We start from the raw sequence: 25,521 nt of genomic DNA, 5'->3' as shown, positions 1-25,521 counted from the left end.
CATAGGGATGTAAAGCAATGAGTCAAAGTCCTGATTAACATCATATACTGTATGTATCTATGTATCCCCCTCCATCCTAATTTTGACACTCAAAACTTCTGAGCTGCTGTAAGAAAACAAAATTAAGGTTTTGGAGTGTTCCAGTTAAATTCCGGACTTGAATCCAATAGAAATGCAGTCATTCATGACCTTAAGAATAACATTTAAGATGAAGAAAAAAAAATCATCGATTGTTGCTGAATTAAAACACTTTCTCAAGAAAGGATGGACAAAAATATCTCCAGTGGAATGTAGAAAAAACAAGCGAACAAAAAAAAAAAACCTCATTGCCAGTCACAGAAAACACTTATTTCAGTTGTAAAATAAAATAAAGTAAAATAAAATAAAATAAAATATTGCAATTTTGTTAATAAAATCAAGAACATTTATTCTGGAAGTTTTCAAAATGTTTAATAGTTTTTGAAAAATAAAGGTTTGAATCGACTGTGTATTACCTGAACCGATACACGTGAAAGCTAGTACAAGTCAATACAGATTTATTTTGCATTGATCATTTAGCCTATCAATTAATTAAGTGTATATTCTTGTGAAATGTAGCCCTGACCCCCGTTCACCCAGTCTGTTTGTTAATGTCTCAGCCCCAGCAAAAAGTGTACATGCAAGTTATGACATTATATCGCCCTACCAATGTTGAGACCAAACCTACCCCCTTGGGTTTAACCAGTTATTAGGTTTAAGTGGCAATTACCATGTCACACAAGGCCAAGCATCTTACAATTTCTGCCCTTTCAATGACAAGAATTACCACTGAAAAACAACATTTTATGTTTAGTTTGGTCATCTCAAACTATGGGGAAAAAATAAGAATTGGAGAAGGAAGCAAACACTATTTTGCAGACTGTTATGCAGGCTGATTGGTGGCGAATCTGTCATAATATCTAACATTTAATTAAAAAAAAAAAGTGTTTCCTACAGACTTACGACTTGTGGGGTGCCGTGAATAATCACAGTAGATATAATTAACCATCCAATCAACATTTTAAAATAGCCATTATTGCTATTCAAGGGAACTGTAAATGCACTTGAAACACTTATAGGACATACAATGTGGGTGCTTCTCAATAATTTTTAATAATAATATTAATAATAATAATTGCCACTCAGTTCAGCGAATGGAAATATATTAATATATCATACATTACAAATTAATCGAACAAAAATATTCAACAGATGATTGTACTTGATTTGATGTGTGATAATACTATTGAGACAATCACCATAACGTTTTTTTTTTTTTTTTTTTTCGAATCATTTTAATAGTCCATGAAAGTAATTAAAAAAAAAAAGCTTCTTTACGTAATAAGCAAAGTCGTATTCGCAACGACAGATGCACAAACACTCCTGTACATGACGAATGGTGGCCGGCGAAAGTGTTCGGCAAGTTTCGGCAACTTCCGCCAGGTTCGACACCGGGCGCTCCCAGACTGCTTTATGTCTGGTAGCAGAGACTATAGACATAAAGAATGTAGGCGCGTCGGCAAGCGGTTTGGTCCGTTCCTGCAGTTCGTCCGCCATATTGAATGTGGCAAATTAAATTTATGAAGATACTACCTCTTTCCTGCTGCCTTTTTTCGTTAGGAGATGACTACAGTATTAAAAGAGTAAGCTGCAATGTAAAAAAAAATACATTCTCTAAATAATATTTAAATGTCAAGTACAATTAATAAACAAAACAAAACCGCGCAGTCATGAGATGTTGATCGTTATTGGCAGCAAATTGCCACATTAACTATGGCGTTGGAGTCATCATGCGATTTGGCACAAAAGGCGGTATCTTGGTATATAAGCTCTACGGCAGACAGCATGTTCGGGCGCCATATTGCCGAGCACTCCTCCCGCTCCCCTCCTCCCTCCAGCCCGGCCGGGTCCCAGCAACACAGAACCACAGCTGCGGTGCAGGAGGAGGCTACTCACAGACTGAACAAACGCCACTGTTGGGAAGGACCGGTGATACAGCAAAACCAAGAGCCACATCGTGGAAATTCAATGGGATAGATAAACCCTTTTTACGCCACCGTTTAGTGATCGTGTTGGGACTTACGTCACTGTGCCACGGATAAAAGGTCGCTTCATTTGTAGTTTTCTTTGAAAGAAAAGAGGTAAAAGCGTCCCTGTGTAGCTTATGTTTAGCTCAGCGGTGATGGATAGTTGAAGCTAGCTAGCCGACGTTACTTCTCTGTCAGGCGAGTAGCAGTAGCTATCAATTTAGTCGGCTGCTCGACTCTTACCATTGTTTTAACACCCGTGCTCGTTATAGTATACAATATGATAGATCGTGAGTAACAAAAAACACAAACTGAAAACGCCGGTGAATTACTACTGGCATCAGCTGACGCTAGCTCGTTAGCTACACGTAAGGCGGCCACCAGCTTCGTGTGTCATAATAATATTTAATCGTGAGAGAGTGGCCGTAGCTACAAGTACAACTTTTTTCGATATTTAAGAAAGACTGATTATTACATTTTTTCATTTTTTGGGTCTTTTTGTCCGTTGATCGTAGTTTAGTCAAAACGGCGGCGTTAACGTGCTTCAACTTTATTACATACTGTCAGAGACCAACTACCCCCCGGATTTTCTTAAAATGCATCATCCGGACCCCACTGGAGACTCTGGCAGTGTTAGAAAGATGGCGCAGCCGGCTGTCTTTCACAGAAGGGGTAGCAACACAAGCAGCGGGAGCGGCTCCTCGCTGTCAACACCGGTGGTCACCAACAGTCACGGCTCGGTTGCTGAAGAATATCAGACCTCCCTGTTGATTCAGTGCCAAACTCCTGCAGGCTCATCCTCACCAGGTCCCCACCATCCTCCTTCCCACGGCCTGAATCTACACACCCAGGCCACTCAGTCTGCTGGGGCGCAGATGAAAAAGAAAAGCGGTTTCCAGATCACAAGCGTCACTCCTGCTCAGATCTCTGTGAGCACCAACAACAGTATTGCAGAGGACACAGAGAGTTACGATGACCTGGATGAGTCCCACACAGAGGACCTATCATCCTCAGAAATCATGGATGTGTCTCTGTCACGAGCTAATGATGTCGTTGGAGCGGAACGGAGCTCCTCTGAGGAGACCCTGAATAATTTTCATGAGGCTGAAACTCCAGGGCTGCTGTCACCAAACCAGCCTTCACACCCCCATTCATTGACTCAAGCTCCGCAGCATGGTGGGGGTATGGTGAATGGGACTGTGCATGGTCATCCTCACCATCAGAACCATGCCCAGGGCTACCCCCTGTCTTCTGGTCCTGCAAACGCCTCATCTACCCTTGCCTCCGTCATTCAGAAAATGCCTTCTCATGTTGGGGTGTCACAAGAGGTTGCCCCTGCAAACATTGTTTCTCAGTCTGTGGGGATGGTGGGCCTGGGAGCTGCTGCTGGAATGCAGAGCCCTGCTACAGGCACTGCAGTTAGTGTTGTTAATCCCCAGACCAGCAGTGTTGGTAATGTGAATAAGTTGAGCTCTGCCAATGTGCCTGCGAGGGGGGGGATAAGCACGAGTGCGAGCAACAGCTCCGGAGGCTTTCCCCTCAATGCGAAAAGCAGTGCTGCGTGTGGTGGAGGTGGTTCCGTGGCATCTGGGGGCAACCTCATGACTAACACCATGATTCAGCAACAACAAACTGTCAACTCTAACATCTCCTTGACTACGACAACTTCAGTTAGTGTCGCCAGTGCCTCCGGAGGGCCGTGTGTCTTGAGCGGAATCCAGGGACGGCACGGTCCTGCTGCGCTGCAGTCCGCGAGTGCCCCCGTTACAGTCTCACCGGCGGTCGCTCCCACCAGTTCTCGCTTCAGGGTGGTCAAGTTGGACTCAAGTTCTGAGACCTTCAAGAAGGGTAGATGGACATGCACTGAATTTTACGACAAGGACACCCCAAATTCCGCCTCCTCCTCATCTACATCCGATGCTGGCAGCACACGACAGTATGTCTCTGAGAACTTTGCCGGGTGCTCAGAGAGGGAAAGCACAAGTGGTAGCTCTGTTAGTAGCACTATGAGCACAGTGAGCCATTATATGGAAAGTGGTGATACTGGGGGACCCCCAGTTTCCCAACATGGCCAGGATTACGCCCCCCCTCCTCAGGGTTTACAAGCAGTCCTCCCCAGTGGCTTAACAGGTATGGGCGTGTCTCAATCACAGCCTTTGATAAACCTCCAAGACATCACCCATACAAATATCAAAACTAACATGGCTTCCTCGACCTCCTCAAACATGAATCCACCTGTACCTGTCCAAAGCCAACAGATCACCAGTGGAATGCCTATTTCTGCCGTACCCCAGCAGCAGCTCACCTACGCCCAGGCAGTCGCCAATCAAACCCCAGGCTCCACACCAGGCTTTGTGGGTGTTCAGCAGCACCAGCTTGGCTATGCGCCTCTCCCTCAGCATCCATCTGCTACACCTATGCAGTTGAGACCCCCTGAGTACGGCCAGGCTCATCAAGGTATTCCTCAAGCCCCCGCTTCTCCACATCTGTTGAACCAAGCTGGACTAAGTTCTTCAGGGCAAACTAATGGATCAGGTCAGATGATTGGGGGCCTCCAGCAGTCACAGGTAATCCTCCAAAGTCAACCCCAGCAGCCCCCAACCTCCAATACAGCCTTTCATGTTGGAGTCACAGGTCAACAGCCTCCAAGTCACACTACCCACCTTGATTGCCAGCAACAGAAACCGCAGTCTCTCCCAACACAAATCCAAAACTCTGGTTTGTGCACCAAGTTGCCCACGACGATTCAGAACCAAGTGTCTGCACCTAGCATGCCTCCATCTAATCGTGACCCCCACCACCACCCGCAAGTTCTCAATGTCGGTAACAATAAAATGCTGGCACAAGGTGTTGTTCCCCAGAGTTTGTCCCAGGACCTCAGCAGTGCCCAGGCCATGGCGCACGCGGCTCAGGCTAGTGCACTCTATGCCAGCTTGCCCACCTTCACTACTACTCAGCTGCAGGATGCCCAGCGCCTTCTGCTTCAGCATCAATCGGCTCTACTGGGATTCCCGAAGCTTTCCGGAGGGGACGCGGGCTCCGGTTCTAATGCTGGTCAGGGTCAAGAAGCCGAAGGCAACGCTGCCATCGCCAGTGCCTTAACTGCATCAGCGGGTCTCAAGACTCTGGATGGAGAGGAAGATGGGTAAGAGACTTTCTACTCATTTAGAATTTGTTTGACACTTAAGTACAAAACTGAATGCTTCTAGTTCCTTTCACTGACTCTGCTGTGAGGGCGGAAGAGCCTTATTAGTTAATTAGTAGACAGTGACCAGGCTCATCTTGTCTCTGTCAGCGGGACACAATGCAGGGCTCATCTGGTTGTGACGCATCTTGTGTTCATCAAGTTAATTTGACGTTTTCACTTGCCTGACATCCTAAATCCTGGCAATTTACATTACAGAGCACTACTTCTGCTACTTCTTGTGTTTAAATCTTTAATGCAGGAAAAACAAAAAACTAAGGTTTTTGCTTTTACATTTAAATGTCTTTAAATGTGGGTGACCGTTTGAGGCGAGGGATTTACTCATTCACACCTTAAACCTTCACTAAAAGCTTATTGATTTCATTAAGAGCTTACGCTTGTCAGTCTTTCACCTCAACTGCTGTCCCTCTTCTTTATTATAGTATGTAGATATGCTGCCTAAATGAAATGTTTCCTGATGAAATACAACTATTAACAATAGTGAAACTTACTACATAATGATATATTTAAAAGTAAAATAAAAAAAAAAAAAGTTGATTGAAACCTCCGTATAAGGCTTGTAGTATTTTCCCCCCTCTGAGGTTTAATGAATACTGAAGGTTGGCTAATATTATCACATGACATGTAACTCTAAGGAATGTAAAATCTTTGGGGATCATTGGATTATTGTCTTTGATGATGACCAGAGTTGGGGTCAAAACTAAAAGCCGTTGTTACAGTTGAGAAGATTGCTTTAAAAATGTATATATCGTTTTGCTTCACTTTTCAGTTTTAGTTACCTATGGTGGGGAAGAAGGCATATGTAAAAATAACTATTAACGATATCAAAAATGACCAATCTTGCTTTGCCTTCTTTGTGGTTCATTATGGGTCAGAATAACTTTATTCAAAAAAACACTGATTATGACGGGGCCATGAACACAGCACAACAGTAATGAAAGCTGCATGCTGGGACACTAGATTTTCCTCAAAAAAATGTTTATGCAAAGTAAACCGTTGTACCTTATCGTAATCTGCCAAGTTACATAGTTTTACTTTTTTTTTTTATTATATGAAATTTAATATTTATGATACTTTCGTGAGGTGAAAACATTAAAGCTTTTCATGGACGCATTACAGTAAGGAATTTACTCATTCATACTCATTATTCAGTTAAAATAACATACAAAATACTATTTTTCTAACAAATCGTGGACTGGTCACATAGGAAACATGACCATTTTTCAACTAAAAATTAACAATTTCATGTTTTCATGACTATATCCCTAAAATCTGCAGACATATTTTAGCTTAGCGTCATGACAATTACCCCATAGCTTGCTTGTGTAATAGACCACACCTTTTTATTTGTGGCAATAAAATGGAAGAGCAAGATCAGTTTGGATTGTTAAAACCTGCATAATCGTAATATCATCATTTGTTAATTGTCAACAAACTATAATTTTTTTCTCCCGTGGGATGCGGTGTAATTTTCAGGAAAAGGAATTAGACTCTATAACATTTATTTTTCCTTAAAGTGCTGTTTGAGTTTTTGAGGTTACTGAGAAGCTACATGCTGTCCTCTTATTAAATACAGAACTCCTTACTCTCTACATAAACCTGTTTATAGATTTTGTTTGCTTAATCATTCTTTATAATTTGTCAGCAATGATGATGAGTTGTATTAGAGCATACTGCTTGGTTAAGTTGAAACAAAAGTGTCCTACTTGTCAAACAATGTTATGTAGTATTATAATAGTATGCCACCCCCAGTCTATTGCTTTCCATGGAGGAAGTCGGCGTGATGTCACGATGACGTCACCTCGCTTAGCAACGTGTCGCCATTTTGTGAAGGGGGTACGCACAGCTAAACATTCCATAGACAAACGTCTGAAATTCATATATTTTAGGTGTGTTCTGTGTCTTTTTTCCTAAAAACGTCCTAAACGTGGCTTACTATTATCACGAGTCACTGCCGACAGACGCGAGGAGGTGATGCAATTTAAAATAAGCGTTTCTTGGCGTACAAAGCTGCCGATACAAAGTCGCAGCTGATAGCTGGATAAACAAAGGAATGGCCTGCAGTGGAGTTCGGAAACATGTACAACTACCTCATAAAGTCACCCAGTAAGTTGACCTTTATCATTTACGTGGAATATGTACTGTGTGGAACTGAGAAAGTTGGTAGTATATACGAAGTGATTATTTCTGCCGTTACCGGTAATTCGCCTCCAAGCTTTATTTAGCCGTCAACACGTCACGGCATAATAACCAATTCCCACCAGGCCAATAATATACCGATTGACTAATCAGAGCAGTTCACGGCAAAAGAAACAAAAAAAAAAACGCTTTGCGAGTTGCCGGTTAAGGTAAAAAATAACCACTGCCTAGTCTATTGAATCGTAGCCGCTAAATGGAGCAAAAAAATAATCGATTAAACTCACCAGTGATAAAATGTCGGCTGCAAACGTAAATGTGCTTGGATTTAGGTTCTCACAGGCGAAAATAGTCCACAGAACCGTCTTCTTTTACTGTTCCTCGATTAATTGCGCTCAGCCATTTGTTTCTCCTTTTTTTCTCTCACGTGGAAGAATGAATAACTTCAAATGCGGCTCCGAACTCTTCCTTGTGTGACAACCCGCAACACAGCAACTTTTAGCCATTCCGACGGAAAAAAAGACAGCAAATAAGACGAAAGTCAATGCGTTTCTATTATAAGTGACTCGTCTTTTACCCCATTGTCAATATGGCGACACTTTGTTGTGGCTGGTGACGTCATTAAATGCCCGGATGTCCGACTGCCTCAATAGCAGCTGATAAATTGTGTAGCAACATCCTTATCACTTTTTTGTTTTTTTTATTTGGTCTTTCATTAAGTTTTACTGTTACCAAGAAACACAATTTGATAATCTATTTTTAATATAGTTATGGCCTTGCTGCACTCTTAGAATTTCCCATTATCTGTTAATCATGGAGCCAAATCTACAGTCAGTCTTGGCACATAGCATTATTAAAGGTTTCAGTGTGTTCATTTTGGAGGGGGCAGTTCCTGTCATCAACATGATGGGTTCAGCTGGCATGAATGTATATACAGTAGATCAGTTTCTTTGTGGGGAGGTTGGTAGGCTATTACATACTTTCTTAGTACTTGCTGTTGCTACTGCTAACATATTTTCAGACTATTAGGGAGTAGAAAATCCTGTAATTATAGATGACAGTCTTCATGACACCCATAATTACATTGTACGTTCAAATTCACTATTGTTATATGACTGAAATAGAGGTTGTAATTGAGTTATGGTGATTGTGCATTTACTTTATGGTCAATAATGGGTAGCAAGTGGGTGGCTAACATAATTACTCACTGCTCCCCAAAATAAACGGATTACAAGAAAGAGAATTAAAGCAATTTTTTTCCCAGTCCGTGTCAATTGACAATAGTTTCCACATCATTAGTCTTTGTGGAATGCGTTAACTAGATGGAATGAGCTCCTTGTGACAATTTAATGTCATTTAATTGTGTATTTGTTCATATTAGATTGACATTGTCGTCTGTCGGCATTTGTGAATGTCAGCAACAGACGGGGGAGGGAAGTTTGATATTTCATTGATGGAAGTGTGTATTTTTTAGACTAGTTTGGTTTTCATTGAAGTTTGGGTGTCCATTTAAAAGTCATACTGTCAAATGAACGTGTATACATGCAAGTCCAATTTTTCAGTACTGTAAAAGTTGTTGTTGTGTTTTTTTTTTTTTTTTGGAGCTAGTAAATGTCTTGATTGACACAGAAAACGGGCAGTAGGCAGGGGGACACCCTGAACTGGTTGCCAGCCAATCGCAGGTATATATATTAGGGCTGTCAAATTTATCGCGTTAACAGCCGGTAATTAATTTTAAAAATTAATAGCGTTAAAATATTTGACACATTTAACGCATGTGCGGAATGACCCGCTCATGCATTGCCTCAAACAGATTACAATGACGCCGTTTTTTGCACATTGAGAGCTAAAAGGCAGAGAAAGGTGAGTGGACGCAGGCGTTCATTGGACCGCGCCGTTTATTGGCATAAGCTTCAGCAACTCCTTCACAACAAACATAAGTATCATTTAGTACTGGTGCACGATAATTATTGGTCCGATAATTATCGGTCCGATAATAGGAATTATGACGTCATCCCAATAAATCCAATAACATAATTAATAGGACCGATAATGCAGTATGAACTGTTCGCTGGCTGGGAAATGAGTTGACCATTTGCGGGGCATTGCTGCCACCTGCCGGTCAGAATAATTCGCTGCATCTATAATTTGGCCCACAAACTCATTCACTTTACACAGTGCTGTGTCTAACGTTAGCATTGACAATCGTGAATGCTTTCTGTTACTTACGTTTCCGCCTCGGAAATATGTCTGTAAGTATTTGTTTGCTATAACATATGGATGTGCAATATATGTTTACGTCGGTGGTGAAGGGTCATACAGTGGGGAGAACAAGTATTTGATACACTGCCAATGGGTTTTCCCATTGGCAGTGTATCAAATACTTGTTCTCCCCACTGTATGTACAGAACTTCATAAGTTGTTGTGTTATAGAAGCCAGCCAATGCTTAAGGCTAGTAGCTCAAGCTAGTGTGCTATGCTATACATACATATAATAGTTGTCGTGTAATGTTTGTCCTGTCAGCATCCTTGGGAGGATTTTATACTATGCAGAGAATAAACCTCATACTTTATTGAATATGGGTTCACTCACTGCCGTTCATATTGATTATTATAAGGCAAGCCATTAATCCTTTTTGTTCTACCATATTTTTGTTATGAGGAATGAGTGATAAACCTTACTATATAATGTTTACAGTGTTAGTTATAAGTTAGTAAGTTATTGAGAGGCCTTTTGGTTATTGATAGGCTTGCTGTCCTAACCTGTCTCCCAGGTTAAGAAAGTTGTTTCATGGACCAAGACCACAACAGTCTCCTGTAGCACCAAATTTTTTTAATCTGATGACAAAGCACAATACCTGTTGGGTTTATGTTTTAGTTCAGTGCTCATTGTTCAGGAAACGCATCTTCAATTATATTGACTAATTGATTGTGATTGACTCAAATTATATTTATTTGAAAATTAAATATTGGCACTTTATTTGAAGTCAAAAATGTTCTTGTCTTTGTTTTGTTCATTATAATAATGTTCATGTCATTATGAAAATTCTGGTGAGATCAAAGACAATTCTATGTTGAATCCACCATTATTATATTTTTTAAACCTCCAGGTGTTCAAAAACTCGGGTGAATATACATTAAAAAATTATATATTTATTATCGGTATTGGCTTTGAGGAGCAGGAAGTTATCGATATCGGTTTCAAAAAATGGATATCGTGCACCCCTATCGTTAAGTGAAAGCACAACAAAAATATTATTCCTATCTCTCAAATTTTTTCATTCCCAATCAAAATAGCTCTGCAAAATACACATAAAACTTACTCAGAATTTGGTCGAACTCTATTCAAACATTTCGTTTAGCTCAACAAATACACTGGATGGCAATATTTAGTCACAATATACAAATTATCACAGGTCTCTTATGTTGTGAAGCCAGCACTCAAATGACCGTGTACAATGTATGGACCAGTAAACAGGGAACTAAGGCGTCAGTCGAGGGACAAAACGCACTCATTGGCTTGATTTCTAAGTAATTTAAAACTCGCCATTGACACCTTGTGGTGTATTTCAATCACTACCTCACGTAGTTTAAGACACTGTGGAAGAACGGCAGGGAGCCCAAGTAACATCACCACTCGGCGACGTCAACAATGGCGAGCTACTAGTTGATTTTTTGATTTAAAATTTTACAAATTCTATTAAAACGAAAACATTAAGAGGGGTTTTAATATAAAATTACTATAATTTACTAATAATTTACTAATATATAATTAATATAATTTAATTTACTAATTTACTGTAATTTACTAACATTTAACTATGTCTTTCTATCCGTGGATCCTTTTAACAGAATGTTAATAATGTTAATGCCATCTTGTGGATTTATTTTTATAATAAACAAATACAGTACTTATGTACAGTATGTTGAATGCATATATCCGTCTTTTATCTTTCCATTTCAACAATAATTTACAGAAAAATATGGCATATTTTAGAGATGGTTTGAATTGCATTAATTACGATTAATCAATTTTTAAGCTGTGATTAACTCGATTAATTTTTTTTATCGTTCGACAGCCCTAATATAAATATATGGTGGAAAACACAGACAAGACTGAAAAAGCAGTTTCTTCTTTTGCATTCCTCTTTAAAAGAAACTGTTGTATTTTAAGCCAAAACAACTGTTGTGTTTGATAGAACAATGTCTATATGCTGCCATAGCACGCAGCATATAGCACGCAAGGAACCTTTGTCACAGTTTGCACAGGTCCCAGTACGCCGATTATGCAGCTGCATGTCCTCTAAAAATGGAGGGGAATCATAAAGTTTGTTTAAAAAAAACAACAACAAAAACTACTTGATAGAAGTATTTATAAATGTGGCGTTGTGCGCAAACTGCAACAAAGAGTTGCATACCACCTGAGCACTTCAACTCTACGCTTCAATCATAAAGCAAAACATGTATTTGTGAGAACGGGCGCTAATACCGGAAGCATTCCCGCCAGCAGCCAGAGTTGTTGGCAATCTTAAACTAGGAGGACTTACTGGCTTCATGAGCAGAAATTGTAAATGCACACCCAGAAATTTAACAAAGTCTGTCGCAAAGTAGATGGCACTGGACTGAATGCTACTATCAAAGGTCGGTTCTATGTTCATATCTTTAGAAAATTCCGGGATGTACGCATTCATTTACAAGAATTTCAACTTAAAGTGATCCTCGATCTTAGACTCTAATAAACCACAAATGTTGTACTAAAATATGTTATGTAAAATGTTAAATCAATGGCAATATTTTATAATATTTAGTACATATTTTGACCGATAGTTGGCGCCATGTTTTGCGGGCTCGGAGTGATGACGTAAATGGGACGTTTCCAATTGTGTACAACAATTGTGTATTGCTGCCTAAACTCGCCAAAGAAAATGCCATGATGTGCTGCTTTTAGATGCAATTTCCGGTCAAATGGAAACGAGGGGAGTGATGTGAGTCTCTACAGATTTCCTATTGACAAGAAGAGGAGAAAGGTTTGGGAAAATGCCCGTAGACTGACAAAACGTCCCAAAGACCAAAGGCTTTGTTCTCACCATTTTTCTCCAACTGCGTTCGAGGCATTTAGTCGACGACAACTTATGAAAGAGCTCACCGGAGCGGCTGTATATAAGCGGAGACTAAAATCTAATGCTATTCCAACTATTTTCCCTCACAAGAAGCCTCAACGCGCTCTGATAGCGAGTGAAATGCGCGCAATAAAGCGCCAAAGACAAGAAACTCTGGCCGCTCTCTTAAGCAGGCAAGCCGCTCTTGTCGCTAAAGCGGTAGGCGAACCTTTGGACGTACCGCTAGTCACAGAGGAAGCTAATAATTCACCTCTACTGTCAGTTCATCAGGCAGTAAGTGTGTCTGTTCAGTATTCACCTAATATGAGTGATGCTGCCACTCAAACTGATCCAGACATGTCCGATGCAGAGATACAGTGGCCAGCTGATGCACGCCGAGCACTTAATATGGACCGCCCTTACGTAGCTAAACATGAGTTGGATGTACAAGACATGGAGGACACTCAATCCCAGGATTTATTCCCGTCAGATGACGAATTTAATGAGGACAGTCAGCCACGACACAATTCCGATCCTGACTATCACACATGTGCATTCAGTTTTATTACCTTCAGTGAGAGTTAATAATGTCAATAGTCATGAAAATAAAAATGCACGAATGACAAGGTGTGTTCAAACTTTTGGCCTGTACTGTATGTAAAGCACACGACAACTCTGGATGCTAACAATCTACATAATTATATTGGAATAAGTTTGATCACTCAATAGCTCACCTTGAAGATCGAACAAAAAACAGAGTCTAGACAGCATGCTCTCTCTCGCTCCGTTGTCATTGAGACGCACTTGCCCCAAGTACACCACCAGTTTTGCCCAACTCTTGTCTCATCAGGTATTTCCTGCTGTGCATTTTGCCTTTGCTGCTCGTCTTGTGAACGACGGACATTGCTGTCCTGTTCTTCTTTTCCACTCTGGTTCAAATTGGAAGGGCAGAACTGACGACATGATGGGTAGCTAACGAGTGGCACGCTGGAAGTTAGGCAGTGGGCCAAGTGACGTCACCGCACTGCGACGTCAACAAGAATGGCGACCTATTATAAAATTTTACAAATTTTATTAAAACGAAAACATTAAGAGGGGTTTTAATATCAAATTATTATAATTCATACTAACATTCATCTTTTAAGAATTACATGTCTTTAAGATTGAGGATCCCTATAAAAAGCTCTTTGTTTTGTGATGGCTGTCATGTTGTATAGCGTAACTTTCCACTCGAATGATCAGGTAATTTTTGGCTAACTGCCCGTTTTTCGGCGAAAAAGAAGTAATTTAGACATTTCTGCACCCATACAAAAAGAAAATCAGCTTTTACATGTTTTATTTTATGTAACATTTGAATCTAAAAACGATGAGGGGCCAGATAGCCAGCAAGAAATAGAGACATCGGAATTCAACCCAAATAAGTTGTGATTGTATATAGAAAAATGCAAAATTTGCTTTTGGTGAGTAAAATTAAGATGATTCTGCATTCCTTCCTCAAGTATTAAGTTTCTGATGTGAAAATTAAGTGATTTATTAGCTGTTGAAAACTTGCACTAAATTTAAAAAATTAAGTTACTATTTTGGGCAAAACAATATACGTATAACATATGATATGTTAAATATTGCTATGGATCCTGAAAATATAGTTGATTATCTATGCATTTGGTGATTTTTGTGCATCTAGCGTAAAATTTGACAATTTTATAGCCATTTAAATTTTTTTATATTTGTATAAAAAACAATCAGGATTTTATTAGGGAACGACTTCACAATTTTTTTTATGTTGCTGCTCGTGGAGACTCATATATGCCTCAGGGAGATGCCTATTTACTCAAAGCGCTTCACACTATATCACTCATCTACCTACTGGTGACGCAACAGGAGAAATGTGGGATTTAGTAAGTTGCCCAAGGACACTTAGACGAGGTCATCAATGCAGAGAATCGAAACCACAACTTGTGGGATGGGGACCGATGACTCTGCCACTGAAAAATGCTCATTTCAAATGAGTTCAATTAAAATGTTTCAGTTTTGTTGATCTTGTACCAGGCAGTAGAAAAGCTGTATAATCTTATCCCTGGCATTGCAGGCAGCCAGTGCATACTGGACCTGTAGCTCATTGTGTGGAGCTCAGTGTGATCCCCACAGTTCACACACAGAGGAAGTGACCCAATCTGACCCAATACAACTTAGTCAGACAGCAGGCCTACTGAAGCTGATTGAGACCATGACTGAGAACACAGCAGACGGGACCAGATGGAACTAGACTGAGCATCACTGGCCCAGCTCTGTTAAATCCTCCTATTCTCTTGCTTAGTGGATGTTTGTGTTGTGAGTTTGCAGGTTTAAGTTTGCTTTCCCAAAATCCTTATGTGGTATAATAATAGTATTACATAATCGTTGCTTGATTTTTACAACGTTCTTGAGTACATGCAGCATTCTGCAGTAATTTCAGAACATACATTCTGGGTGGTGTTTTGATCACTTCACATGGTTCAGTAGCACGTGAGTAGAGGGATACTCCAAAAGTAAACAGCATTTGTTATTTGTTTTGCAGTCGCCCCCACCCCCTACTACATTCTAACTACACAGGCCAACCTAGAGAACACCAGAAATCAACAACAGACTGGCGACGTGCTGTGTTAGTGAATATGTTTGCAATCTATTAAAGCTCGCCTCTAGTGTCAGCTGTGGGATGAACAAGGAAATCCTGAGCAGTTGTCGTGGGGCCTTGTAACAATGGAGGTTAAAAGCTTCCACAGATGCTGGTCTTTTTTGTCCTCTGACAGGAATGTAATTTTGTTAACACCCAGATTCCATCTTGATGCAGAAATTGTCCGTTTTAACAACTACTGCCACTGAGACCACTAGAGACCAACCTACAAAACTGAGTATAGCTGGCATTTAAAAAAAGCCTTGACCCCATGTGAAGAAATCTATTTAAATCACAGTTTGTGTGCCTTCTTTGTTTTCTTTGCCTTCTTCCATCTGATGGTTTGTTCGTCCATCAATAAACTGTATTGTTTCGGTTAGAGTGCAACAGCAGCAGTAATGACTTGTAATGGATGATAATGGGTAGTATTTTAAGCCATTCATTTATGAGAAAAATGCCCCCCCCCCCCCCCCCCCCCCTGTGCCCTCTGCAAATATTCAACTGGACACAACATTATGACCACTTGCCCTGAAAAAGCATACAAAAGCTGTATTCGGAACTGTGCTTTTTATTTGACGTCTTAGCTTTTAGCGGAAGGAGTCTTCTTAAAATTACTTGATGAACTAAGGCCTAACAGCTGTAAGTCTGGATGTGGGTGCCCTTTTTAAATCTCTCAAACCACTCATAGTTAGCCTTAATTTGTTCTTTTGTAGCATCGAATAGAGGCTTTGTTGATGTAGCTTCAAAGGTTTTGCCAGTCACTCCCAAGCAGTGCACTGTATGCTTGCCTCAATGATTGATTAATGAGCTAGGGGTGGGAACTTCTTGGAACCTCACCATACGATACGATTTGCAATACAAAGCTCACGATAACGATGACCTCACGGTATGGTGATACAACGATTATCGATACATTGGTCAGGAAATCATTCTAGGATGTTCTACAAAACCACTAATAGACAGAAAAACAAGCTATCTTCATCCTTCTGCTGTAAATGTATCACTAGTTGTCCAATCCATTTGACCTGAGAGGGTGGCAGCAAATGAACCCCTCAGTCTTCAAACGACCCCCTCCCATTTCTATGGCCGTCAGCGGCAGTCAATGCCAGGCAACGAGGTCATTTGGGGCCCTTTCTGGTCACCTGTTGATTTTGTCACTTCCTGTTGATTTGGGGGCATTTCAGGGTCACTTCCTGTTGATTTGTGTTACAAAACAGGAAGTGACCCAGGAATGAATAGGCAGTGACTCAAACTCAACAGAAAGTTACCTGTAAATGCCTCAAAAATCAGGAGGCGTGACCGTGAATGGTCTAGTTTCGAATGAACCAATGTTCGTTTGCCCTTTCCAGTCTATGGCTGTCAATGATATCCATAGAGTTAACTGAGACACTATGGTGTATTCTACTATAGTGGAAGATTTTGGGCGCAACTTGTTGGTTCTTTTTTTTTTTTTTTTTTTTTTTTTTAAATAGTTAATAAAGATAGTTCATTGCTCCTTACCTTTCAGTTGTCCAGTAGTAGGTTCAAGTCGTGTTAATTGGAAAAAGTCCCTAGTGAGTCCCGTGTCCGTCTGTCAGAGGTGATTACATGAACCCTCTTGTACTGTTTAGCTTTTGTTGTTGTTGTTTTTGAGATGTTACTGTTTAGCGCCGAGCGCTATGTTAATTAGCGACTGCGCTAACATGTATTTCCATGTCAATTTGTGCGTTGTTTGGTGGTGTACAAAAGTTACTCCAGATGCAGAACATGTAAAACCAGGATTAAGTACAGCGGTAACACTGCAAATATGCAAAATAGTACAGAAATCTGTGAAAACAAAGTACATTGGTTAAAAGAAGTCTTATTTCTAAAGACACTTTGTTTCCAGAAAATGTGGAATTCATTCCACCAGTGTAAATTTTATTGTATTGTTGAGAGAAATAAGTACTGCCTTTTAAAATGGTTAATGTTTAAAAAAATTGTTAAAAAAGAAGGTTAAGGGCAGCTTTTTTGTTGTGTGGTCATGTTTCCATCGTTCCTGTTGAATCATCAGGATATTTTAAATAAACATGATATAAATGTGTTCGGCTACTTTATTAATTAATCATGTATGATGCATCGACAATTGTGATACTTGTGATCATTGTCACTACCATGATCATCATTCAATAATCGAATTGTTGCACTCCAAATCGTAATCGAATCGAATCGTGGGGTGCCTAAGATGGAACGCTCTTACTGTAGAGTTTGTCCCAGAAATGTTCAGTCAGATATCATAGCTATTTTTGTCGATGCCGGACGGCCCTTTAGCATTTCAAGCACTTAGTTTAATTGAAATGTTTTACCTACTGTTTATTTGATCTTAAAGCTTACTTTTCCAGCACTATAAAATCGTTCTGATGTACTTTTTGGTTGTGGTTGTCTGGTAATGTCATGCTGCCAAACACGCTGGTAATGTGCTGAATCATGCCTGGCATTCCTGTGGCTGCAACACTGTCCAGTTAAGCTTCAGATATGACCCCCCCTACAGAGATAACTTAGGTTTATGTGTCAACGTTTAGCCACTTTACCCTTTTTTGTGTTAATTTGGTTTCCATACAGTTCTACCATTAATGTGACCACATAACACACAATGCAATCTGTTCAAAAACCGCAAAGCTAGGCATTTCATGTGGGTAGTTGTTTTTAAGATAATGTCTGTTGCAGACATTTTGGCCCGTAAGTAAGGTTTCAAAGTCCTCCAATCTTGCTTTGTGTGAGATAATCCCCTTCTCAATACTGTGTTGCTGAATACGGAAGGCGACAGGAGGGGGTTGGTGGGAATTCAAGTCTCTCTTACTTTTTCTTCCCAAATCTTAATCTTCTGTAGTCTAGCCAGCTGCTTCTCTTTTATGTTGTGTGATATGTCTGTTGTGCCATTGTCTAACTTCTATTACATCTAAGTGCCCAACTAGAGATGGCTGCTGCTTGATATCTCTTATTAAATACTCATCCATATATCAAATAAATAAATAAATCCCCCATAGAGCTATGTGTCAGCCAAAGATGGACACAGAAATGTTTAGTGTCTCTGGGTGAGTCAGTCATACAAGTTCAGCTGCTAAAGAATGTAACACTGCCCTCTTCTGGTGAGCAAGCGCTCACTCATCTGTTAACATCCGGTTAATTGTGCCCTTTCAAATACGTGTCAAAAAATATTTGTCCTTAAACTTTTAACCCTTTATTGCCAAATGTATCACATTTGATACACCAAAAAATTCATGATTTTGAGAGTAATTCAGAATTTTGACATTTCGTTTTGACAAAAAAATGATGGATGCAAGTCAACACATGCGTCTGCAGGTTCCATGAGGGAAAAAAGAGGAAAAACAGGATTTAGCTAGGGTTATAGATATTAGAGCGCTTATTACACGTATTCATTTTGACATTTCTTTTTTAAATTTTGAAAAAAGGTTTCATTAGGACTTTATTTTTCAAATTTTGGGATTCTCTGATAATTGCTTCATGTTACAGGTCTTTAAGGGTGAACTGCTATGTGTACTCACTGACATGATGCTAGGGTCACGAAATGAAGCTGCCAAACAATATTTTAAATGTTTCAAAACTCATCTGTGGTCGTTTGAGTGCACACTGGTTCACAACTTAGTCTTTTAAATTTTGTATATTGTTGTACCACTGGAAAGGATCCATTGGCTATTGGTTGGCTGCATTCTTGGTTTTCTTTTTCAAACCAAGACGCATGCATGTTAATGAACATTACCATTTAATAATGTCAGTTTATAATTACAGGACAGTGTCAATCATCTCTTCGCATAAACTTGACAAAAATTGGAAGTTACTTTGACAAGACCTGAAGGTAATATACACATCTAAAATACATGTACTTTGCAGGTATTACTTCTAAGTTGCTTCTTATCATTAGAAATCAGCAACGTTAAATATTTCATCAACATCTGCATTTTATAAAATAGTGGCAGTGAAGGCACCATTGGAATTTAATTTGTATTTACCAGATCATTTGCCACAGGGTGGCGCTGCTCACCAGCAAGCCTGTAGTAAACTGAAAACAGCGGACTGTGTTAAATTGTTCTCATGAAACATTTTACTAATATTTACTTAAATCTGATTGAATTACGATTAGATCCAATATTACCAGAACATTGGAATAAGTATGGTTAAAAATAAAAAAAGTATGTCTGTGGTTTTCTACCTATTTAAGTTACTCAAGAGACTGAAATGAGCATTAGCCGGTTATTTATCTACCTTAGTGCTTTTTATGGCCAAATGGAGTTTATTTGATAGTTTAAAATAGAATGTTTAGCATTCACTTTGCTGTGGTAATTTCTTAAATGTAAGGATTGATAACTTTAGAACTACAGTGCTTGTAATTTGATTTTTTTTAATGTGGTGTTTGAAGTTACAGCCAAACAGTCCTAACCATGCTGCTTGCTTGTTTTTAAGCTGTGCTTATGATAGCTCTGCTGCCGTCACAGTTTCGGGCCCTGACGGAGGAGTCCTATTTAGCTAATCCACTCCTAACTGCATGTTGCCTTCACTTGTGATCTTGTGTTAAGACTCACAAATCAATCACAGAAAATGTCAAAAATAGACAACGGTGGACAGTTTTCTTCAGTTTTTTTAGCTTTAGCATGAAATTTGACTGTAACACTGATTCTTCCATGAACTGGTCACTATTAATGTAAAACCTAAAGTATTGGCGCTTTGGTGGATAAGTATATTTAAGGTGAAGTCGCAGAGAAATGATCTTCTAGTTGCCACGCATGCCATTATTCTGTCCAGTATGAACGTGAAGCGCCGTGTGTTCTTTAGCCCCTAATCCTTTTAATGCAGGTTTTCACTCCACGTTACTTTAAACTGCTGGTCACACTCTCTTATGTAATGTGCATCTTTTGTGTGTGAGGGTGTCTGGTCAAGTGTTACTTTGCTGCTGTCAGCAGAAGCAAGAGGCCCACCTGAAATAATCTCCCTAGACTTGTGCCTCCACTCATTGGCATCTTTACTTTGTATACGTTGTGTATAAGGTATGTCTTAGTCTTCTGCTTTTTTGCCAAATGAGTATGAATGATCAGGTGATTGATGAAGACTATTCTACCACAGCCTAGATGAATATCATTTCCTCCGCCTCCTGCCACCCTTTTCTAATTATGAATGGACAACTACAGTAATGGCGTGCTGTCGTCAGCCCAAATGCTCCCATAGAACCAATCTCTCTTGATGGGTAAAGTGGCCACTCATCATTACTGGCCAGCTCTGTGGCTGGCTCACTCAAATGCTCTGTGTCATTCTCCATAGTCAGGGTTTGACTATAGGAAAAATCACTGCCAGCCCTTACTGGTAAAGTCTGTGCACACACTAAACTATCAAACTACAGTCCTGCCAACAGCCTTTACAATTCAACCATTCAATAGACCTCCCTTTTCTCATTGCATTCTGTACTGACAAGCTTAAACAAGTGGAGAACACCAACTGTCATAAGGCGAAATGTGTACTGTATTTTTTTAACTATAATATATACTCATATACAGCAAGATTTCAAGAAACTGCTCGCTGTATAGAACTTGGCAGACAAGCAGGTCATTGGTAGGCATGTGCCAGTATGATATTCTGACGGTATGAAAACATTAACCCAAAATATCACGGTATTGTAATTACAGCTCTGGAATGTGTTACTTTGAGATATCTGGGTTTAAAAAAACAAAAAAAACTTTATTCCATTGAACATGATTTTTTTCAAAACATTAGCAAATTGGAAAATAAGCGCAGTATAATGTTAAGTTAAAATTAAAGATGCACAATAATATCGGTTACCGATAATTATCGGCCGATAATGGCAATAATGACGAAACCGAGATAATCCAGATTTAAAAAAATTAAACCGATAATGCAATCCTATAATTATATGCTTGATTTAGCCTCCAAATGTACGCAACCAAAGCAGTATTGTCCAATTCAGCACCGCCGCCTCCTAAACCCCCCCCGCCGAAGCCCCTGAGGGAGGAGGGGTTAAGGAGTAAAGGAGGGGTTAGGGAGGCGGAGTTACACAATAGAGGCAGTTGGAGCGACTCTGTCACCAGCATAGCTGGATTTATCCGTGTGTGGGAAAAAAAAAAACGCTCCCGCCATCTGCAAAACATGCACTGCAGAAGTTCCACGAGGCGGAAAAAAGCATCCTCATTCAACACAACTAACTCGATCAGCCGTTTAAAGTTACATCACAAAGATTTTTGGAACGAATACGAGGCTGCTGCTAGTGCAAATGCTAATGTAAACACACATAAACGAAGCTAAGCTACGGAGCTTGTGAAGATGGAGAGACGCTTTGGCCTTCCAGGAGTCAGGTTGTTTGGGAATGCAGCCTAAAGCGGGTAGTAAACTCCATCTAAGGTTAAACACCGGCATGAGACAGATAGTCGACAAGTAGCCGTCGTAGCCCTCCGCTCTGGCTGGTTCGGCAGGCAAGCTGAGCCCCTCCAGCGAACACCCCGGTTTTGCGAGCGTGTGGGACGCGAGGCGTGCGCCTCCGTCCGGAGCAGAGCCAGGCCCTGAATGCGCTGCGTCGAGTCGGCCGGGGCGGTTGGATATCTTGTACGAACGTAGCTGCCGAGCCACTCATATCCAGTTCAACTCATCGAGCACCACGGCCAGACAGAGGCCTGGCGCGGGGGCTAATTTGGCGGCCGGGCGGACTGAAGGGCACAGTCGGGAGTAGATGCCGGATGAGAAACGTTTTTTTTTTTTTTTACCGAAATGACACGAGAGCCGAAGCCCCGGGAAAAAAAAAAAGTTTATACGACCACCTTTCTTCATGACATGCCGATCACATCAGTTTCACCACTGACATTTGGACAAGTGATGTCAAATAAGCTTGCTATGTCATGATGGCACAGAGGTTAGATGATAATTTCAACATGCACCAAACCACAGAAGAAATCAGCCAGTCAGTTGTGCGTTCAGTACGCTGTAAATTTATAAAGTCTTAGTCAGATCATTCTTCTTAAATCTAGTCAAATCATTTACCCGCTTGTTTTGAGTGTTAAAGACTAGTTAACAGATGAATGCGTCGGATTATTCCATTTACTTTAAGTACGTAAATATTGCCATTTGTTCTTAAGCCCATACATCTTTTAAAAAAAAAAAAAAAAAAGTCATTTTTCACCCTAAATCGAGAAAAAAATGCTTTTAAATAATGTTGAACCATACCTATTCTTGAATAAAGAAATCTCTGACAAGTTTTTTAGGATTAAGTATAATTTATTGCTTAAATAAGGCTGTTAAGCTTATTTTCAGCTGGCTATTTTTCTTCAAGAAATTTGAGTGAAATGCACTTGGAAGCGCTGGCAGATAATTTCACTTATTTCCAATAGATTTACACTGAAAACAAGGGAATTTAACTAGTTTTAAGGAGGTGTGTTTTTGCAGTGTAGTAATGTTATATGTTAGGAATGGCTTACTTTTAAAGGCATTTTTGTGCAACTTAGGTATTTAATTGTAAAAGTTTACCATGACACAATGTCAGACAATCTGTCATTATTTAGATGTTGGAATTTAATACTTGTTCACATTTTATGTTGAGAAAAAAAAGAGCAATAAATTATATTTTTGCTCAGTCATATTTTCTCTTGTGTGTCTTTTAAAATTTTACATGAATCTTTTAATAGAATTATCAGCTTGACATTATTGGTTTGGTACGAGGAGGAAATTATCAATATCGGTTAAAAAATGTATTATCGTGCATCACTAGTTAAAATAATTTTTAACAAAACCAAAATATTCTAAATAGAATTAAAATAAATGCAGTCCTTTTGGTGAGCCTTAACCCACAGCTCAACATTATCACCATCAAAACAAAAATAATTGTTTTTTTTTCCCCCCTCCATAAAAAGCATGTGTGTATGACTCATATAATGTTTATATTATACACACTCTTTTTCTCAACACACAGTTGCAAGAGGAAAAAAAAACACGTTTTATCACCGCTAGACACACTAAACACGCTGGCGTTAACTCTCGTAGCTGGTAGGAAATGCTCATGACAGTGTATACTAAGGGTGCAACGGTAGATGTATTTGTATTGAACCGTTTCGGTAAGTGGTGCTCGGTTCGGAACGGAGGCGTACCGAAGGAGTTTCTGACGTAATGTAACCCTTACTTTTCGAGGCTTCGAGTCGATCGGATTAGGTTTTTTTTGTAGATTATATTTACTCCGTCTTCTCTACTATAATGAGGACCAACACGGTACCACTATAACCCAGAAACGTCAACGGCGCGACAACGTGGCCGCCGCGAGAACGCAGTGAAACGCGGGCCTTAAAGTCAGTTAGCCAATGCACACACACCAGTTGCAGTGCGGCCGCATGTTAGACTCGTCCCAGAAGCGGCTCAACACGACGCACGCATAAAGAACGCAGAGTTTTGACGCGAGACGCGGCCCTCCTGCGTCAATACTACTGCCGGTAGCTAGGATCGGGCAGACCGGAAGTCACTCGTGTAAAAGTTAGTAAAAAATTTATAAGTTAAATGTAAATATTGTTGTGGAAAGGTTTCATCTAAAACAAAAACATTAGGAGTGAGATCTCTCCTTGATCCAGTGAACGTGGATTTGTGCTTAGGGCAAGATCATCTTTCGCAATTAGCGATCTTTGATGCATCCCTTTTTTCCCTTCCTTCAAGGGAATCAAGCGTGTTTTCTCACGCTGCGGCTGTAACACTCGACGAAGTTGCTCTCCCAGCTAAGTCTAGGCTAACATTTGTCTTTGTAAGCTCTTAGTTAGTTTGTATATTGAATTTGAAAGGAAAATGTGTGTTTTGTTTTTGGCGAACTTTTTCATGGTGCTAATCTGTTGAAGCTACTCACACATGGAAAAATACAATTGTACAACGTTTTAAATGTATTCATTTCGTATATTCCACTTACCACGATTTGAGAGCTCAATAAATTGAAGAAAAGTACGCCTTATGTTTGGAGTATTTGTTTTTGGGTTCGCTGGCTGTCTAGCCGATAGTGTCACTTTCACACAGCAGCAAACGGGAGGGGGTGAGTGTTGCCGCGCCAAGCCACTTCTGGCTGCATTTTTGACACATAAAAAATAGCGAATACCGTACTACGGTCTGACGGAAAATTTTAGTGGTTTTGAAACCGCGACGTTTTCACACCATGGTAAACCATGAAACCGGTAACCAGCACATGCCTACAACTAGCACATTTATATTTTTCATTTTGTTTTCTTACTGTACCGAAAATGAACCGAACCATGACCTCAAAACCGAGGTACGTACCGAACCGAGATTTTTGTGTACAGTTACACCCCTAGTGTTTACTAATTGTAATTTTGTATAAATGCGAAATCATATGTGAGGTATTGCCTCCTTGGCAGCCATCCGCAAACATGTTTTACATGTTGGTTGGCCCTCCTCTAAGCCGCGGCAGTCTATAACTTGTAGCCGAAGTATTCCCATGCAGCGATTTCGTTTTCCTCGATGGGGCAAAAGTTTCACCTCCTCTAGCCATCGTGCAACACAGCTGACTCGTGACACAGATGGACTCGGACCACAAATAGGATATTTTGCTCATGTGGTAAACCTAGCTGTTAAGAGAGCTGTTGCAATCAACATTGTGCTCCGCCTGACTTTACAAACAGTAAAGATTGTTCTCAGCACTTTTATACAAAATTTGTTCAGATCAGTAAGAAGTAACCGCATAAATATTATGCACTGAAATGCGTGTTTATATGATGGCAATGTTATTTTTGCATGTTAGCAAAATAAAAAAAACATTTAAAAAATAATACTTGTATTTTTTGTGTCAGAGCATTAAATGTATTGAGTCGAATCGAAAATCATACCGAACCGTGACTTAACTGTATCATTGCTTCCCTAATTCATAATAATAAACTCTGAATAAACTTTTTTAAACCTCTCAAAGGCCAAACAGTGCAACGTTCTTGAAATTATATAATAATAATTGACCACAGTATTGTCTATTAGAGGTTAGATCAGGCCTAAAAAATCCAGCCGACCTGGCCCGCGGGTATGTAAGCCCGACCTGTCCCGAGCCCGATCAATTAACTTGATTTGCAGTCCCGAGCCCGAAACCCCCCAAAATTTTATGTTTTATTTGTAGGCATGAGCCCGAAAAAAACCAACCAAATTTTATGTTTTATCTGTGAGGACTCAGGACAAGGAGGAAATGCTGGGATGCGATGCATGGTTGCGTTTTGTGTGATCATATTTGTGACGATGCCTGTCCATAATGATAACAAATTAAAGCCTTACTTTTGTAACGAATTCTCCCAGTTAAACAAGACTGTAAAATGGATATTCAATAAACATTTATATATTTTATATTTGTGTCTGTTCCATCAGGCGGATAGTGGATTAGACATT

General features: G+C 40.0%; 1 protein-coding gene across 1 annotated transcript in view; it reads left to right on the top strand.

The window, feature by feature from the left end:
* The first annotated feature begins 1,866 nt into the window (after window positions 1–1,866).
* The window catches only part of LOC130927016 (TSC22 domain family protein 1-like), a 38,138-nt gene continuing 14,483 nt past the window's right edge, over window positions 1,867–25,521 (top strand). The window contains exon 1 of the mRNA XM_057852458.1: window positions 1,867–5,190. Coding sequence (XP_057708441.1) covers window positions 2,642–5,190 — 2,549 coding nt within the window. The 5' untranslated portion in view covers window positions 1,867–2,641. The remainder of the gene's footprint in view (window positions 5,191–25,521) is intronic.

This window comes from Corythoichthys intestinalis, chromosome 12 (assembly GCF_030265065.1).
Source record: "Corythoichthys intestinalis isolate RoL2023-P3 chromosome 12, ASM3026506v1, whole genome shotgun sequence".
NCBI classification, from domain to species: Eukaryota; Metazoa; Chordata; class Actinopteri; order Syngnathiformes; family Syngnathidae; genus Corythoichthys; species Corythoichthys intestinalis.
This window is presented reverse-complemented; position numbering and strand designations above follow the sequence as displayed.